The sequence below is a fragment of the Aspergillus ibericus genome (assembly GCF_003184845.1).
Source record: "Aspergillus ibericus CBS 121593 unplaced genomic scaffold BO80scaffold_20, whole genome shotgun sequence".
Taxonomy (NCBI): Eukaryota; Fungi; Ascomycota; class Eurotiomycetes; order Eurotiales; family Aspergillaceae; genus Aspergillus; species Aspergillus ibericus.
This window is the reverse complement of record NW_020292118.1, coordinates 327,674-343,558: the sequence shown is the minus strand read 5'-3', so window position 1 is coordinate 343,558 and position 15,885 is coordinate 327,674. Positions and strand designations below refer to the sequence as shown.

At 52.9% G+C, this 15,885-nt stretch overlaps 6 protein-coding genes across 6 annotated transcripts; 4 read left to right on the top strand and 2 right to left on the bottom strand.

Moving 5' to 3' along the window:
• Nucleotides 1-305: 305 nt before the first annotated feature.
• Nucleotides 306-2,379, top strand: BO80DRAFT_425274 (putative transcription initiation factor subunit (TAF30)). Its single transcript, XM_025719483.1, has 7 exons — nucleotides 306-669; nucleotides 794-834; nucleotides 1,089-1,240; nucleotides 1,378-1,523; nucleotides 1,593-1,733; nucleotides 1,802-1,922; nucleotides 2,019-2,379. The coding sequence occupies exons 1-7, from the start codon at nucleotides 661-663 to the stop codon at nucleotides 2,105-2,107; spliced, it is 699 nt and encodes a 232-aa protein (XP_025575211.1). The 5' UTR covers nucleotides 306-660; the 3' UTR covers nucleotides 2,108-2,379.
• Nucleotides 2,380-2,824: 445 nt separating this feature from the next.
• BO80DRAFT_89246 (phosducin family protein) lies at nucleotides 2,825-4,401 on the bottom strand. Its single transcript, XM_025724895.1, has 3 exons — nucleotides 3,479-4,401; nucleotides 3,188-3,417; nucleotides 2,825-3,129 (listed from the first exon to the last, which is right to left on the bottom strand). Exons 1-3 carry the CDS (start codon nucleotides 4,061-4,063, stop codon nucleotides 3,114-3,116), a joined length of 831 nt encoding a protein of 276 aa, XP_025575210.1. The 5' UTR covers nucleotides 4,064-4,401; the 3' UTR covers nucleotides 2,825-3,113.
• Nucleotide 4,402: 1 nt separating this feature from the next.
• Nucleotides 4,403-5,358, top strand: BO80DRAFT_89220 (uncharacterized protein). The gene has a single exon (XM_025724892.1). It carries the CDS (start codon nucleotides 4,741-4,743, stop codon nucleotides 5,251-5,253), a length of 513 nt encoding a protein of 170 aa, XP_025575209.1. The 5' UTR covers nucleotides 4,403-4,740; the 3' UTR covers nucleotides 5,254-5,358.
• Nucleotides 5,359-5,718: 360 nt separating this feature from the next.
• BO80DRAFT_89222 (uncharacterized protein) lies at nucleotides 5,719-6,146 on the top strand. Its single transcript, XM_025724893.1, has one exon. The coding sequence runs from the start codon at nucleotides 5,816-5,818 to the stop codon at nucleotides 6,080-6,082; it is 267 nt and encodes an 88-aa protein (XP_025575208.1). The 5' UTR covers nucleotides 5,719-5,815; the 3' UTR covers nucleotides 6,083-6,146.
• A 357-nt stretch (nucleotides 6,147-6,503) lies between these two features.
• Nucleotides 6,504-8,262, bottom strand: BO80DRAFT_89241 (WD40 repeat domain-containing protein). The gene is made up of 5 exons (XM_025724894.1): nucleotides 7,830-8,262; nucleotides 7,001-7,713; nucleotides 6,855-6,944; nucleotides 6,673-6,792; nucleotides 6,504-6,605 (listed from the first exon to the last, which is right to left on the bottom strand). Exons 1-5 carry the CDS (start codon nucleotides 7,942-7,944, stop codon nucleotides 6,585-6,587), a joined length of 1,059 nt encoding a protein of 352 aa, XP_025575207.1. The 5' UTR covers nucleotides 7,945-8,262; the 3' UTR covers nucleotides 6,504-6,584.
• A 5,247-nt stretch (nucleotides 8,263-13,509) lies between these two features.
• On the top strand, nucleotides 13,510-15,869 carry samB (MYND-type zinc finger protein MUB1). The gene has a single exon (XM_025724891.1). It carries the CDS (start codon nucleotides 13,797-13,799, stop codon nucleotides 15,615-15,617), a length of 1,821 nt encoding a protein of 606 aa, XP_025575206.1. The 5' UTR covers nucleotides 13,510-13,796; the 3' UTR covers nucleotides 15,618-15,869.
• Nucleotides 15,870-15,885: the final 16 nt, after the last annotated feature.

The following is a 15,885-nucleotide window of genomic DNA, read 5'->3' as shown; positions in this document are numbered from 1 at the left end:
GTCATGACACGACCATGAGTCGACGCATGCATGGGGGCGACCTGGGTTGGCCATGTGGTCCCTTGCGTGCGGGTGGACGAGTTGGTCGCTACTAGTAGATAGACATTCTATGCTGTAAAAATCAACGTATGAAATTCACGACGCGCGTGGCTGCATCTTAGTAACCAATGGATGAATCGAAGTGTTTGCGTAGCTTGCCTCAAGTAGTGGCGATGGTGGTGGTGGTTGCTGGCGGTGACTCTGGGGGCCGTCGAGCGGCCGCGTCGAAGGCCGGGCAGGCTGTCCAAGTGCCAGGCCCAGCAGGCCATCCACTCCAATCCCCCACCCGGCTTCAGTCCGCGGAAAGCTTCACTTCGCTCGTTCTTCCTCCCTCGCTGGTTCCTGCGTCCTCCCATCCCTCGCTGGCTTGTCCTCCGTCCCAACGGGCCCGTTTCCCTGCTAGCCCCATTCACTGCAACCCGAATCTGCGGGATTCCCGACAGGATCTCCCGACAAACATCCGACCTGCTTCTCACCTGAGCTCGCGCGACCTGTACATCCGATAGCTACGGTCCTTCCCTCCCCTCCGTTCAGTTCTCCGCCGCAAGGAATTCGGAGAAGACAGCCTCTTGGCCATCCCTTTCACCTCTACGGGCGATTGATCTACCTCCCACTGGCAAGATGCCTGACGTGAGTTCCGTCCCTCCTCGGATTGAGCAATGGCACCGGCCACTGGCGCTTGACGCGGACAAACCCAGTCGCCCACTAGATCGCATCGCGCTGACGTGACCCTTTTTTTGCTCTCCTCCTACAGGTCAAGAGAAATGTCAGACTGGTGACGGAACAACACATCGTGTACGTTGTAGCCCACTAACGTTTTCCCGTCTCGAAACATTCTCGAATCACCGCCGTTTCTCCTCTCCGCCATCGCTGCCATCCATCCCCTTCCACCCTCCTCGCATCTGTTCTTTGTTGTCGCGTAATGACGGAACCATGTGCGCTTGGGCTCTTCAGCGACCACCACCACAGACATTGGTCTATTGACAAAACAGCACAAGAAGGACTCGTTTGCTGACCTAGTGCGCGTCTGCGCGTCCGCGCGTCCACAGGAATAAGGATTCTGGCGTTGAAGGATTCCCCCTCCGTTCATGGTCAATCGAGATCTACGTTGTCAACGAGCACGGCGAGCAGGTGCCTGCAAATGTCTTCGACAAGGTGACATACACACTGCATCCTAGTTTCGGCGAAAGGGCCGTTCAGGGTACGTCACCCTCTGCACTTAGCATTCCCTCAATCCGTGTCGGTTGGTGAGAATGAGACGAAGACAATGGGGAGGCGGTCGATGTCTACGAGAATAGGATGGGACTGGAGCCTAACAGCTGACGTGGAAGTGAACAGTCTTCAAGAACCCCCCGTTTAGAATTTCAGAAGAGGGATGGGGTGAGTTCGACATGCAGATTGGTCTCACTGCCGCCGACAAGGAGCATTTTGTTACGCACGATCTCAACTTTGCCCAGCCTCGTTATGAATCGAAGCATGTTATTGTGAGTCATAGTCTGTGGTGCTATCAAGCACTCCCGGGTTCGGTTGCTCATTCCAATCTCTCCACACAGACGTTCAAGAACCCCAAACCTGCCCTTTTAGCTGCCCTTCGCGAATCCGGGCCTGTCCCTGGAGATGAGAACGGCGTGAAGTCGAAACGCTCCGCAGCCGGAGAGGAGGGATCCAAGAAGAAGAAGCGGACGGAGAAGAGCGTAAGCCACCACCTAGTATCCCAGAAAAGCAAAGAAGCAACCATCATCTAACGAGACCACCAATCCAGGTTGATATGGACAAACTGGCCGATGGTCTGCAGCGACTCGGCGAAGATGACCTCCTCCAGGTCGTACAGATGGTGCACGACAACAAAGCCCCAGACTCGTATACCAAGAACGATGTTGAGCGTAAGCCGTCTTTCTTTTTCTATTCCCCCCCTCCCTCTCCCCCTTCTTCCCCTTTGTACCTCTCACTAACCAACCAACCACTACGCAAAACCACAGAGGGCGAATTCCACGTCGATCTCTACACCCTGCCAGATACCTTAATCAAGATGCTGTGGGATTTCACACAGGAGAAAGGCGCTCTGTGAAAACAGTTTCTTTCTTTCTTTTTTTTGGGCGATTGCTACTACTACGTATTGTATTCTGTTTTCCCAAGTTGTCTTACCTTACCTCCCTACCTATCTATCCATCTACCACCCTCACCACTTATTGCATCTATGATCCTGATTCATCCTACTATTACCTTCCTTCTTTGCTTTACCTTGATGTATTGTGTATCTTTGGGCTTTTGACAGGAAATGAATGGAATGGAATGGCCGTACAGTAAGTAAACGAATAAGCAAACAAGCGAACGAGAGAGCAAGAAAGAAAGAGAGAGACAGAGAGAAAGTCTTGGTAAAGTAGGGTGGTATCCGACCAAAAAAATCAAAAGGAAAAAGGCCAGTCCAACGGTCAAAAGAGAAGTTTTCATCGACGGCTCGGAAACACGAAACAATCTTACTATCTGCGGTGTCATCTATTCGCTACTTGCTTCAGTCTGAGCTTGATATGTGCTGATATAAGAAACATATACGAGATGATATATTGGACCAGGTGGAGAAAAGACAGAGGCTATAAGCCAACGTAAGATAATACGAGAGGAGAAAAAGGAAAGAATATGTGAATGAATGAGAGAAAGAAGGAGGTAGGGAGAGTGTGTGAAGGATATGCCAGTGACAGAAAAGATAGTAACAAGACAGAACCAAGAACCATGTTGGATATCTCAAGCTCAAGGTCAACCAATCAATCAAACAATGAATAAACAATCAAACAAGGCCCAGCCCAGCCTGCCCGCAGCCCCGAACACCTGTACTGTACTAGTATCGATGTACTGTAGATCCGTCTATATGCATGCATGTACCCGAACAAATAAAACACCTTGCCGGCCAGATAAGGACACACGCAATGAAACCCAAAGGAAAGAAAAAAGATGGAGGTGACCTGAACGCCCGCTTTACTGCGTTTTGGATGGTGTTCGTGCAGAAAACATGATTGTTGTCATATGAACGTGAATGAGTGTAAGAGATTTTTTTGTTCGTTTCTGCTTTGCCTTGTTCACAGGACGCGATATCTGTTTCAATGGTTAGTGTTTGGCGTTTGTGAGGCGTAAGGAATGAAGTGGAACATACGATTTGAGCAAGTCCTCAAGACTATCTGCACTGCAGCTCCGACCCTTGGGAATTTGTCTCATGATTTCGACAATCGTTGCGAAGACGTCCCCGTTTTTGTAGGCCAGCAAGGCGGGCGCTTCAATGTGGTCCATCTCAGCGATCTCATGGTGAAGCTTGACGAAGTGGACAGTGGGCTGGCGACGGGCAATGGTGTTCAGACAGTCTTCGATAATGCCGCTGGGTGTGGACTACAGGTGGGTTCTGTTAGCGACAATTGTCCGTGCTGTCCTGCGACGGGAATTACCATACCTCTGGGTCAAAGACGCAGACTACCACCACCGTACCGGAGGTCACCTTCTCAATGGCATCAAGGTATCCCACTGCATCGACAATATCCACGGAGCCGTATAGTCTGCGTCGGGGGCTGGGCTTTCTCAGGCTCCGGGCCTGCATTTCCTGCATCCGTGACGTGCGCCATTGGTGAAGGAACCGTTCCTCATCGTCGGAGGAGCCATCTGGCGGGGAGGAGTTCTGCAGGAGTGTGGCATCGTCGGTGACGGACTTGGAGGAGAAGTGGGATCGGTCGAGGCCAGCCACGCCGAGTAGTGTTCTGCGGAAGGAGCTCTTGCGAGCACGCTCGAAGGCCTGGGCATCGGCGATGACACCCTTGGGGCCGGTGTTGGCGTCGTAGACGGTGTTGGGGACGCGGTAGCTGCTGGTGTTGCGGGAGTGCATGGCAGACGGGTGGTCTTCGGTATCGGAGAATTGGGGTTCGTCGTGATCCGAGGATTCGTCGGAGGAGTGGTCCGAGTTCTCGCGGTCCTCTGGATGGACAGAGAATTTCTCCCGGTTGTTGTTGATGAGTTGGTTGAATTCGTCTTGAGCAGATGACATCTTGAAGGTAGGAGCGGGGGGGTTCCGGGATTTTAAACAGATGATGAAAGCAAGATATTCTTAGAGCTTGACTGCGCCTTGATCTGCGTCAACAATGGGGTACAGTAGGTGCCTGTTTTGTTTTTTATTTTAAATTTTTCTCTTTCGTGGCAGGAGAGATTGGCTGGGAGCGAATGAGACTGGAGAAAGGGACTGAACCCCGTTAAGAGGAGTCGTATCCAACACGAAAAGGGAGAAAAGGGCGTCCCAGAGGGTATTAGTGCACGTTTCAGATAATTCTGGCTTTTCTCCTGAGGGTGAGGGAACGCGAGAGGGTGGGAGGGACGAAGGAGGGGAGAATAGACTCGGAGGGAGGCTGAGAGTGGCGGACGATGAAACAATTGACGACGACGATCGGAGCAGGCGTTTGGGCGACCGAGAGGCGGGACGGGCTGCCCGAGGCGACGATCGGCCACGTCCAATCCTCGTCATCCGCGCCCGGAAAAGGGGCGGTGTTTCAGAAATCGGAGATCAGCCCCCGCGCTCGAAGCCCCTAAGAACCTTCCATCGGATTGGACCCCCTGTTGCCATGGTGCCATGGTGCCATGGTTGATACTAATAGCTGAGGCCATGGTGCGGCGGGGAGATGAGATGATGAGAAAAGCACCGATGAATAGAAAGAGTCTTTCTTGGACAGTATGATACGGGACACTGACGGAAAGGGACACACCCACGTGGGATCTCGTGACATGGCTTCCCATTCAATCGTCATCTTGCATCCTTCATTTCGTCCGCGATGCCAATGCCAATGCCAATGCCAATGTCGAATGGACCACCATCATATGAAAAATGGACTTACTACAACCGATGACGCTCCGTGGAGGGTCCAAAGGAAGAAAGGGCGGTTCCTTGGATCATTGGAATCCCTCCAAGACAACTGGCAGCTCCCCAGTGGATCTAGAGCATCAGGGTTGTTTCAGCTGCATCGCACTCTCCTTCCTTCCAATTCCTTCCCCAACACCGTTAATGGCCATGGCATCGACCCGTTCGACGTGTCTCTCAGGATCCCCTCCGGTTGTTCATCGCCCGCGCTGGCCGCTTGGTGGATACAACGAGTGACACATCTCTTGGGTAGCCCCCCAGATTCCTTGGGTCCGCCGTCGGGCGACATCCGCGCAAGTGGCCTCGAGCCTTCCAGCCCTTTCACATGATGCCGGTGTTCTTCCTTCGGGGTGGAGTACGGAGTCGTTGCCTTGCTCGATCCACTTGCCCGGGCAGAGACGCATCGGGCCATTCATCGGAGGTCTACGTAGGTGCTGGCCATGGATAGATCAGCTAACCCCCACGCAGGAATAGCTACTATAAATATCCGTGGTTTCGGGCTTTCTACGCAATCTTTCCGGTCACGGCATGACATCCCATGCCTTACATATATCTCTATGGCAGATCGTCCCACCCCCAGACCCTGCCAGTGCGCCCAGTCGGGGTTCACCAGGATGATCCGGGGCTAAGCGTCCATTCACCAGCTGGAAGGAAAGATCCGGGTTTCCAGAAGTATTGCCTCTGTCATTCGTACTAGTGGCTGCCTAAGAAACTCTGCCACACCTCAGCTGACGGCCTGGCCGGGTCATCACCAGTCCCGCGGAACGAGATAAAGGAAAGATTTGCTGGAAATATGGTCGAATTGAACACCAGATCAAGAAAAGCCCGCTTGAAAAAAAAAAAAAAAAAAAATCAAATGACACAATCAACACACTTTCAAGACGTAGGCTGATGATTAGTAACAGAAGGAAATCGCAATGGAATCAAAGAAAACGTCATGGCCAATCCGGAAACATTCCCTCCCTTTCCACCCATCACCCGCAAAAAGTACACAAGGAGACAAGGAGTAAGAGAGGTCAGAAAAGAAAGAAGAAGAAGAAGAAAGGCAAGAATGGTAGTCAGCGAGGAAAGAGAAAAGGACAGGGAAGATGTCGAAGCGGAGTGGGGGTAATAAGGGTAGGTGTAAATAGCGGTAAAAAAAGAAAAGAAAAGAAATAAGAAAGGTAGAAAGTCAAACCCGCGAATAAATGAGAACAGGTGCCTGCAAATCTTCGAAGCCCAAAGATGACATGTCGTTGCTTCTGACCCAGCAACGCTCTTGTATCCGTGCAACGATCCCCGAGGTCTCAAACATCAATAGCATTATTACAATCCACCGCACCAGTAGTCGAGCATTGTCGTTTCTTGTTGTTCGCATTCCGATTTCTCTTTTTCTTATTTTTCCTCAGCACACCCAGCCGTGAAGGGCGGCGACATTTCAACCCAATATGCTCAGCCACCCTGACTGCCCCTTGGTTTTCGCTTCTTGGTGACTTCGCCCGGACTCCGAGATAGTGCATTAGAGAGCAAGGGCGACAAAATTGCTCTTCGGTGAAAAATATTATCGTACAATGGCGGACAATTAACCTAGTGGCGCAGAAAAGAACAGAGAAACTTCGAATGAGGACGTCGCAAAAGACTGAGACAGGGTATCTTTGCTGTTTTTGTTCGTTTTGCTTTTTTACCAAGCCCAGATCTTGAGCTGTAAGACGGGAGGCTTTTAGTACGCTGCACAGCCGAGTGGGGGAAGACATGGACTCGAGGCTTACCAGAGAATCCCAGGATCCAGTGCACAAGCTGATGCCATCGTTGCTGACTCCCAAGCAGCTTACACGGTTCTCGTGACCGCTCAGGGATCCAACCTTGTCACCCCGCAGAACATCCCAGACCTGCAACAAAGAGATCAATTAGCTGTCCAGTACTACGGCACTCGGGATAATAAAGATGTTACCTTGCACTCGAAATCATCGTAACCCGCAAAAAGCAATCTACCGGAAACGGAGAAGGCAACAGAGGTGATACCGCACAATATTTGGTCGCTCTGCAAACACAAATCATTAGCCACGGGGGTTCACGCGATCCAGATGACAGCATTACCTGGTAGGTGTTGAGCTCCCGATCCGCACGGATATCGAACAGACGGCAGGAGGTGTCGTCGGAACCCGTTCCGAAAGCGTTTCCGTCGGGGAAAAACTGGATTGCGTTGATATCGGATTCGTGGCCGGCGAAAGTTTGCACTGCCTTTCCGGTACGGATATCCCACAGCTTGGCGAAAGCATCACAGGCGCCCGAGACGAAGATGTTTTGGTTCGTAGGGTTGATGCTGATCGACATAACGTCGCCGAGGTGATCCGCGAATTCCGTCACTTTCGAGCCCGATTCAATATCCCACAGCATGCAAGTCATATCGCCGGAAGAAGTGATGATTCGGCGATCATTGATGAACCGACAGCAGGAGAGGTAGCCGGAATGTCCAGAGAGCTCGCGCGCGACACGGGTTGGACCCTCGCGAGAGGAGAGGTTATAGATCGAGCAAATGTTGTCGAGTCCACCGCAGGCGACGTAGTTTCCACTCGGGGCGTAGGCGCAGGTCATGACCCACGATGACCTCAGCGGGATCGCATGAACTTTGTTCGTGGTGTAGGCGTCCCAGATGATGAGCTTTCCGTCCTGAGAGGCTGAGACAAGATGGCGGCGGTCGGTCGACCAATGCATGGCGTAGATCTTGGCCAGATGGCCCTTGAGCGTCCGCCGGGGCTTCATGCCAATACGAGGCAGAGCTTCGGTGTGGTTCTGCGCAACTTGACGGACTGTTGGGACCAAAGTCAGCAACTCGAAACACACGGCCAATCAAGCGAACGGCAGCGGCTGGTCCCCAATGCGAGAAAACCATGGCGTGCGAAAAGGGAGACAGGAAAATGCGTACGAGTCGTGTCGGCCAGCTCATCTTTTCTGCGCTTGATCTTGTCCTTGAGGCCTTCAGCTTCGCGCCTGGCCGCGGTGATCTTGGCCTGCATCTGTTCGCCGGTCATGTCGGCCATCTTGACGGAACGAGCCCCTGGGGAGGGAGGATGTCAATTGTGAAACGGAGACGGGCCTGTGGGAAGAAATTGAGTTGACGGCGGCGGCGGCGGCGTCGTGAGATCCAGGGGACTGCAAGAACCGCGAGAGGAGGGGGGAAGGCGGGAAGAGGGCGGTAGGGGGGGGGGATGGGTGAGAGGAGCAAAGAAAGGGAAGGAGAGGGAGGGAGAGAGAGAGAGAGAACGAGGAGGGGGGTTGATTGGGTGTGGAGCGAGTGCACGGCGGAAGCGACCGAGCGACAGAAAGAAAGTTTCGACCCGGGGCAATGGTGAGGTGGTTCGGGCGTTTAAGTCAGCAGGGGTGAGCAATCAGCAAACTGCTGAAGAGAGCACGAGGAGAAGTCGAGAGATGAAGAGGGGAAAGGGGGGAAGGGAAGGAAGAGAGGAGACGGACGGAAGGGCCAGAGAAAGACAGAAAAGACAAGGAAAAATCCAGATGATGACAGGCAGGAGTCGTCGCCGGTAGGGAAGATGGGAGGTGGACGTAGTAACTCCGTCGTAGCGCCAATAATAATGATGTATGGCCTCACCAGACTAAGACGTACCTTTACCTATCGGGGCTCTGATGGCTGCTGCTAAGCGCGGCGGTACGTCCGGACTACGAACGACTACAGATGTAGATAACTACGGTAGATATGAGTGAGGGATGCGATGAGATGAGATGAGATGAGATTGGAATACATGAATAGACGCTGCTGAAACAGATTCCAATTATTCTTCCAGAACACTGCCCATCAAATGGATTCAACAATTGGAAGCAGAAAACAGAAATCATGGGTTAGTGAGTTAGGGGAAGCTTCTCACCAGGAGGATCGGAGACTGAGCCCATCCATCCATTCATTCGAACTTCTAAAGAGAGCCTTAGCCGGAGGAGCCTCCTGATGGATGCCCACCCGGTGACCGTACGAAACAATACCCCAAGGGAACGTGCCCGCCCTGATTGGTCTGTTGGAGGGGAAGGCCCGGCTGGCTCAATCTCAGCCGATCCATCTCGTTCCCTCGATTACATTAGGGGTAAATTATGCCCCCTCAAAGGCTCGTAGGTTTTTTAAGGGGAGCAGGAGACGGAGACACTACCACCATCTAGCTCCAAGTACTAAGTGCCCAGGTAGGTAGGTACTCCGCCAAATGGTCCCAGGGGGTGGTCGACACCCTGGTCAGGCCGGTGGAGAGTTTCCGCGTTCATCCCCTCTGGTTGGCCCGCTCGGTGCGAGTGGAGGAGCTCGGGACGCGAAAAACCACAGGGGAATACCTGAAAGGGACAAATCGTCGAATTAGTTGGGATTATTCTTCCGAGTCTCCCTCCCATCAGAATAGGAGACATGGTGAATGTCAATGATGAGCGGTTGGAGAAACCTGGATCGAAGGTTCACGTAGTACAAGGTTCCCCAAATCGGTACCTACAGCGTACATACGTTTGACATTTGACATCTGACTTCCATCCCCATATCTACGGGGCAGAGTCCGTTACTCTGCATAAATTTGCTGCATACCCACAGAGGATGGGTACCAAAAATACGCGAGATACTATGTAGTCAGACTGGTTGGCCGTCTAAGCCTTGCACGAGTCAAAACCCCTTCCCGAAGCCAACCCGGCAGGAAAGAGGAGAAGGCTTTGGTTGCAGATCATGGTCATAGCTAGATAACGTCGACCTTGACTGTCTCTGCAGAACCAGTTCACGCATCCGGATTGGGGTGAGACTCCGGGCTTTAGGTGCATTCTTTTCTATCCAGGGGTACTTGAACTGCTGCATCTGGGGCTATCATACTCCGTAAAGCCTTCTGGAAAGGTGCACTGGAACACAGAAACCTCTAACACGAACTAGGTTAGATAGGGGCAGAATTTCCCCCGGTGTAATTTCGAGATTAGGTCGGATGAGGATGGCCTCTTGAGGCTATCCGAACCATAAGATCATCGTGTTGGCCTTGAAGATTGCATTTCAAGGTATCAGCTCCGCTCCATACTTATATCTACCAACCGGTTGTGTATCCTTGTGCAGAATAGATGATAGGCGTTGAGCCGACAGGACAGGTACTCCGTAAGCGGGGATGAATTATTGCGATGGCTGGGGCAAATGCAAGTCAGAGGCTGTCTCCATTCCGGGTGTTCAGGTCAGTGGCTGTCGGAATTTATCGAAAGCTAGTATGGAGTCCCCTGTCACCGCTTGGTCATCATTAATGATTATTGATTATTGTCTCCGGCCAACAATCCTATTTTTCTTTTCTTTTGGCCTCTGTTTGACCTGCCGGAACGGGAAAAATCTTGCCCATCAAATGTCCTGGGCTCGGTGTGTGGCCGCCAGCCAACTTTTGTCCTGGAGCAGGCACGCCTAGTGGTCATTTAATCTATAGTAGTGTTGGAGATAGTAATATCCACATACGTCAAGTCCCAGAGTCTTACTCCAGCCTGCAGCTGAAGACGCTTCCTTCCGCACGGCACAAGTTCGGTTTAACCCTCGGTGACACTGGGCTAGGTGTTAGTCTAGGCCACGGCAATCACCATCGGGTGATGATGGCGGGTTCTCGACGGATGGAAGACCAAGCACTACACAGTAATCAACAATAATATTATGCTACTGTTGGGATTTGCAGATAACGATGGTCAGTGTGCGTTGTAGCGGGTCTGGGTCCGGAAGGGAAATTGGCCACCCCGAGTGTCTAATTAGATCCGAAGGTGCCTGTCGAATACCAGCGTCGGTATGGGGCGGGTATTGCTGCGTATTGCCTGCCCACCTGGAGAAAGACGCTCCACTGGTGGGAGGTTCGCTTGAAACTGTGCCTGACTAGCCCGTCGATGCCCCTCTCTACGGAAGTCTTCATTAATTCATCTATCGGGATTAATAATGGTTATCGAGCTAGTCTCGCTGGGGTGGCCGGACTGCCCCATAGCTTATTATTAATAATGCCGTCCCCTGATGCTGCTGCCACCAAGTGCACCACCAACCCGCCTACAACCTGTCTGCCTGCCTGCACAGCCTGTTCCAGTCTGGGTGTAGGGAGTCCTTCGTAAATAATAGAGTTTTATCTTGTTTTGGTGGTGGCGTGAGATGAACGATTCAAATCTACTGAGTCGTTCAGAGGCAGCAACTTTCTCTCTCCTGCCCAATACTGGCTAAACCGCATCTATATATATCCACGGGAGATGGCCTTACTGCAGTATGATGCTGCATGAATGCCGGCTTCCAATTTACATATTGGCTCCCATTGGTTGGTAAAGCCGTTCTTCAATCTCCAGGCATACTGAGTAAATAAGCCCATGCGTGCCGCTTACCACAGCGCTTTACTATTGGCTACACGTATTCAGGCAGCCCATCCCCTCGCAGACATATCAGTTTGCCAAGTGCAGTGCCTCGTCTCGAGTTTGAGGCTCTGTGGAGGCTAAGCACATCATGCAATACCACCACCCTCCGGCGAGGCGGTTCTTGATCATGGTCACTCGTGTGGCGTGTATGGCGTGCAGAACACCCCTGGTACTACTGCAGGGCACCACTTCCATGCTACGAAGTTAGTATGATCGAGAAGCGCCAGGTACGGATCAAGCAATCTATACAAGGCTAGCTATGATCTTAAATATAGAATAGTAGGGTTGACTGGGTCCGCCACCACAGTGCTAGTTTATAGTTCTTGGGCTACCAAGGGTTCGTCTCTGACACCACCTAAAGGCAAAGGCCAGTAGCCAATTACTTAGCCGCCTGAGTCAACAGGCTCAGCTGGCAAAGAGGACTTGAGTCAGCTCGCTGTTGACGTTGGCATTAGGACATCAAATGAAACGACTGACATGCGAACGACTCCTTCCAGAAGCACCTGCGCTTAAGCCCATTCTATATATAGCTGGTCACGACAGGCTCCAGCAATCATGGAGTTGAAGGGTGATGAACCTGAACCCTGCACCGTCCGGGGGTTAAGCCGGTTAGGGTGCAGCATCTTCAGCCCGCACGATGCAGGTGGGTGTATCTGGAAGCCTGATGATCCGATGTGATTCGTCGAAACGGCCATTGGCTTCATCGAGGGCGGTTAACGCTGATGTGCTTGTCGGCAGCGGTTCGCGCCTAGATATGTCTGTGTTTCTAATCATAGAATGTGACGGGCTGTCTGTGCGCGGTGATGAGGGGTGAGGGGGACTGGTCGTCCACTGCTGGCCAGGATCAAGCACAATCATAGTAGACCTGCAGCATCGGTGGAACGGCCGTGATTGAGCCAGCCGTGATGGTATTTTAGCAGGGATGCCAGCCTATGATGACCTACGATGGCTATTCTATGAGTCTAAATATACCACCACGGGAGCAATGGTACGAATCCGAGCAGTATCAGATGGCGGGTTTGCTGCTGAATTTTTCAAGTCTCCATATCTGGAATCCTGTCTCGTTATCTGTCCCCACTCGGAGGATGAGATCTGAGGTGGACAGTGGAGGCAACACGAAGAGGGGTAGAGACCGCAGAAAATGGCGAGATCGGAGATTGTCCAAGCATGAAATGGGCCAAATCTTAGAATTACACACGCATATCAAAGGGATAGCGATCCGGTCGCACGGTTTGATACATCAAGCCCCTGTGCTGCGAGGCCACTAGATGAAGGTCGGTGCCTCAGGGACTTATTATCGTCGTACCACCGTCTGGAGGACCCGTGACCGAGGCCGAGGGCGACTATTAGATAGGCATTTCAATGTTCTTAACCGCTTCAGTCTTATGTAGGACCACCGGTGGGTTCTCGGGCAGGTCATTGCTCCTGGATCTACGCAGGACTCCGCTCATTCAGGTAAATGGGGACCGTTCGAGCAGAGGGGCATGCGCGCGACCTTGGGGGGTTGCCTGGAGGTGAAAAGACACTGTGGGATGAGGTGGTTGACTAAGGGATGAGTTGTGACTGGGAAAATTGGAGAGTCACCAGGCAGATCTTCAGTTCGAAGGGGTCATGTTGTCGGATGCTGAATTCGGTGGCGAACCCCGAGAGAGAAGAACCCGACAGTCAGGACGAGTCACCGTCCACCGGACGGAGTAGATAGTTGTCGGTGAAATATCGACGGCCAAGTTTCTCGATACTGAATATAATTTCCGAGAGAAAGTTGTCTGGGAAGATCCCTTTTTTAGCCCAAGGGAAAGGAGAGGCAAAGAAGGGTGGCGGCCAAAAGAAAAGGCCTGGAGGACGAAAGGACGAAAGCGCCCGCGCCTGACACGCCCAGCGTCGCTCTCCGCTTTCGCTTTTCCACGCCGACCTTCTCTCTCCTCGACTCCTCCTCATCTCCTCCTCCTCCTTTCGATCTCAACTTCCCCCCCCCGGTCGCCATTCCCATTCATCCTTCGCCTCCACCTGCAACCCCCTTTCGCGCCATCCTGTGATTTAATCTGGCATACCCCCGCAGTCTTTCCTTCATCCACGTCCCCGTGCCTATTGCAGCCCCGACGGCTCCTCCTTCGTGATTCATCGTGGCCGCCAGGCTCTGACGGTCCGGTCTTGGCCTGAACAATCCTCTCCCCTTATACGCCTCGTCCATCGTTTCTGCTCTCGTCCGACCCATCGCCCATCCACCGATACACATAAATACCTCTCGTTGTTTCTGCCTTATCCCTGCATATAACTGGATGACGAGGATATAATCGACCCGTCTCGCCTCGCTTCTCCTTTACTCATTTCTTCGCTCGGTCACATTCCTATCGTCCGAATTATCTCACCAGGGGTTGGACACCACCCTTGATCGAGACATTGTCAGATCCTTCGTGATCTGACGAGGCCGATATATTTTGTATAGTGGCTACCAACATCACCTTGTCAGCCCGAACAAACATCACGAAATAGATCCTTCACCTCGCCCACCATGCGGGAGGTAAACTTCAGCATCCCCAATGTCAATAAGGCCTCTGTTAATATCACAACCACGCTGTACGACCGGCGTGCCCTCGACTGTACATCCACGCTACCACTGATAAATTCCCTCAATCATTTGGCCTATCTCACCACATCATCGGCCCGTATCCGCGATATCCTGACCGTCGATGGCGGCATCGAACGGCTGGTATGTATTCTCAAGGAGGGGCGGAGTCGGGATTTGATGGAAATGTGGAAGTGGAGCCTTGCCTTCCAATGTGTTGTCAATATTGGTGTGCGGGGCTCGGAGAGTGTTCGGACGCGAGTAGTCGAAGCCGACATGGTGCCGGTGATTGCGACTATTCTTGATAACTATATCAAAGTAGTCGAGAAGGCCCGCGCGCGGGCGGATACAGAACCCCAGCGACATTCATCTCGACACCACCCCAAGGGGGCTATCACCAGCGACGCCCCAAGTCGTCCGGTCTATGTGGATCAATCTACCAACACGGAACAGCGTCCCTCTCGCCGCCAGGCGCCGCCGCCTCACATTGAAATCCCTCCTTTCTACCAAGACAGCCATGCCTCAGACACAAACGCCATGGACGTTACCTCGTCTCCTCGGGTGCCTGTGACGTCCCCTCCGGAACGGAGCACTTTGTTTCCACCGGAGTCCTCCACCCATAGACCTGATCTCCGGTACACCCCTGTTGCAATTGCCCGCCTCCGGGCGATGCAGCAGACTCTGGGCACCGCCGTTGCTGCCATGGATGCTGCCGATGGCTTTGGTCTGCGCCCAGTGCGCGACACCGAGCGACTCCCCAGCATGCTTCCGGGTTTTCACAACGGCCTTGCATCCCAGCCCGACTCTCCTACCACTCCTAGCGGACCTGCGCAGCTCCGCAGTAACACGCAATCGACGCTCTCCCGGGCCCGGCCCACCCTGAGGCAACAGCAATCGGCCTCTGGGGAGTCCGATGATGGGAACGGGGAGGGCTCGACGATTGGCGACGACACGGTCTCTGGCGAGGTGGCCGAGCCTATCGTTGGCATTCAGAACCGGATGGAGATTGATGACGTTGGCGACCGGCAAACGGTGCTGGAAGGCGTGTCCAACACGCACGACCTCACTGTCAATGACACTTCGGAAGGTCAGGAAGCTGAGACATTCAATATCACCCACCGGTCGACCGTGGATGGTAGCATGATCACCAACGACACAGCGCGAACGGATGGGGCCTTGGGGTTGTCGCCCACGCAGGCCCCCAACACTGCCACTTCGCCTGCTGTTGTCCCCAGCCCATATACTCTGTACGTGCGCGACCGATCGACGACGGCCGCTCAAGGGGTCTTGACGACGATGCCCCGGGATGAAGATGTTCTGATGTCCCTCCAACTTCTGGCCTATGTGTCGAAATACTGCAACCTCCGATCCTACTTCCAGCATTCGCACCTCGTCCCGAAGCTCAAGGTTGACCGTGAACTCCAGATGCTGGAGGAGGGCGTGTCCCCCATTGAACCTCCGGAAGAGGAAGATGAATACTTGCTTCCCGATGATGTCAACATCTTCCCGCTGGTGGAAAAGTTCACAGTGCGACACCACTCCAAGGACATGCAATACTGGGCGTGCGTGGTGATGCGCAATCTCTGCCGCAAGGACGAGTCGCGCGGGGGCATCCGGCAGTGCGCATACTACAAGTGTGGAAAATGGGAGGAGTTCCAGCGGCAATTTGCCAAGTGCCGGCGCTGCCGACGCACCAAGTACTGCAGCAAAGACTGCCAGAAGGCGGCGTGGGTGTATCATCGCCACTGGTGCCACACCACACCATGATATGAACGCATGAACTGTTTAATACCTAATGCATACCGGCTTGCATAGCGTCGTATCTGTCTACCATTTATTCCGTTTGTTCCGAGGGTCACGTCTACCCGTGCATGGCATTTCAACCTGGCGGCGTTGCTTCATCCAAGATACCTCTTGTATGTGATTTGTTTTTACCACTCTGTTTGATTACAGGCCGTTGAGCCTGATCGTCATCTTCTAGCGGTCATGAATGCGCACTATTTCATCTCTTTTTTCATTGCTCGTGTCTTATGCC

Coding starts and splice junctions, on each gene's coding strand:
- BO80DRAFT_425274 (XM_025719483.1), top strand. Junction 835..1,088: donor GTGACGGAACAACACATCGT/GTACGTTGTAGC, acceptor GCGCGTCCACAG/GAATAAGGATTCTGGCGTTG. Junction 1,923..2,018: donor TACCAAGAACGATGTTGAGC/GTAAGCCGTCTT, acceptor GCAAAACCACAG/AGGGCGAATTCCACGTCGAT.
- BO80DRAFT_89246 (XM_025724895.1), bottom strand. CDS start 4,063: ATGTCATCTGCTCAAGACGAATTCAACCAACTCATCAACAACAACCGG. Junction 3,418..3,478: donor TCTGCGTCTTTGACCCAGAG/GTATGGTAATTC, acceptor ACCCACCTGTAG/TCCACACCCAGCGGCATTAT.
- BO80DRAFT_89220 (XM_025724892.1), top strand. CDS start 4,741: ATGATACGGGACACTGACGGAAAGGGACACACCCACGTGGGATCTCGT.
- BO80DRAFT_89222 (XM_025724893.1), top strand. CDS start 5,816: ATGATTAGTAACAGAAGGAAATCGCAATGGAATCAAAGAAAACGTCAT.
- BO80DRAFT_89241 (XM_025724894.1), bottom strand. CDS start 7,944: ATGGCCGACATGACCGGCGAACAGATGCAGGCCAAGATCACCGCGGCC. Junction 6,945..7,000: donor GGGAGCTCAACACCTACCAG/GTAATGCTGTCA, acceptor TTGTGTTTGCAG/AGCGACCAAATATTGTGCGG. Junction 6,793..6,854: donor ACGATGATTTCGAGTGCAAG/GTAACATCTTTA, acceptor TCTTTGTTGCAG/GTCTGGGATGTTCTGCGGGG.
- samB (XM_025724891.1), top strand. CDS start 13,797: ATGCGGGAGGTAAACTTCAGCATCCCCAATGTCAATAAGGCCTCTGTT.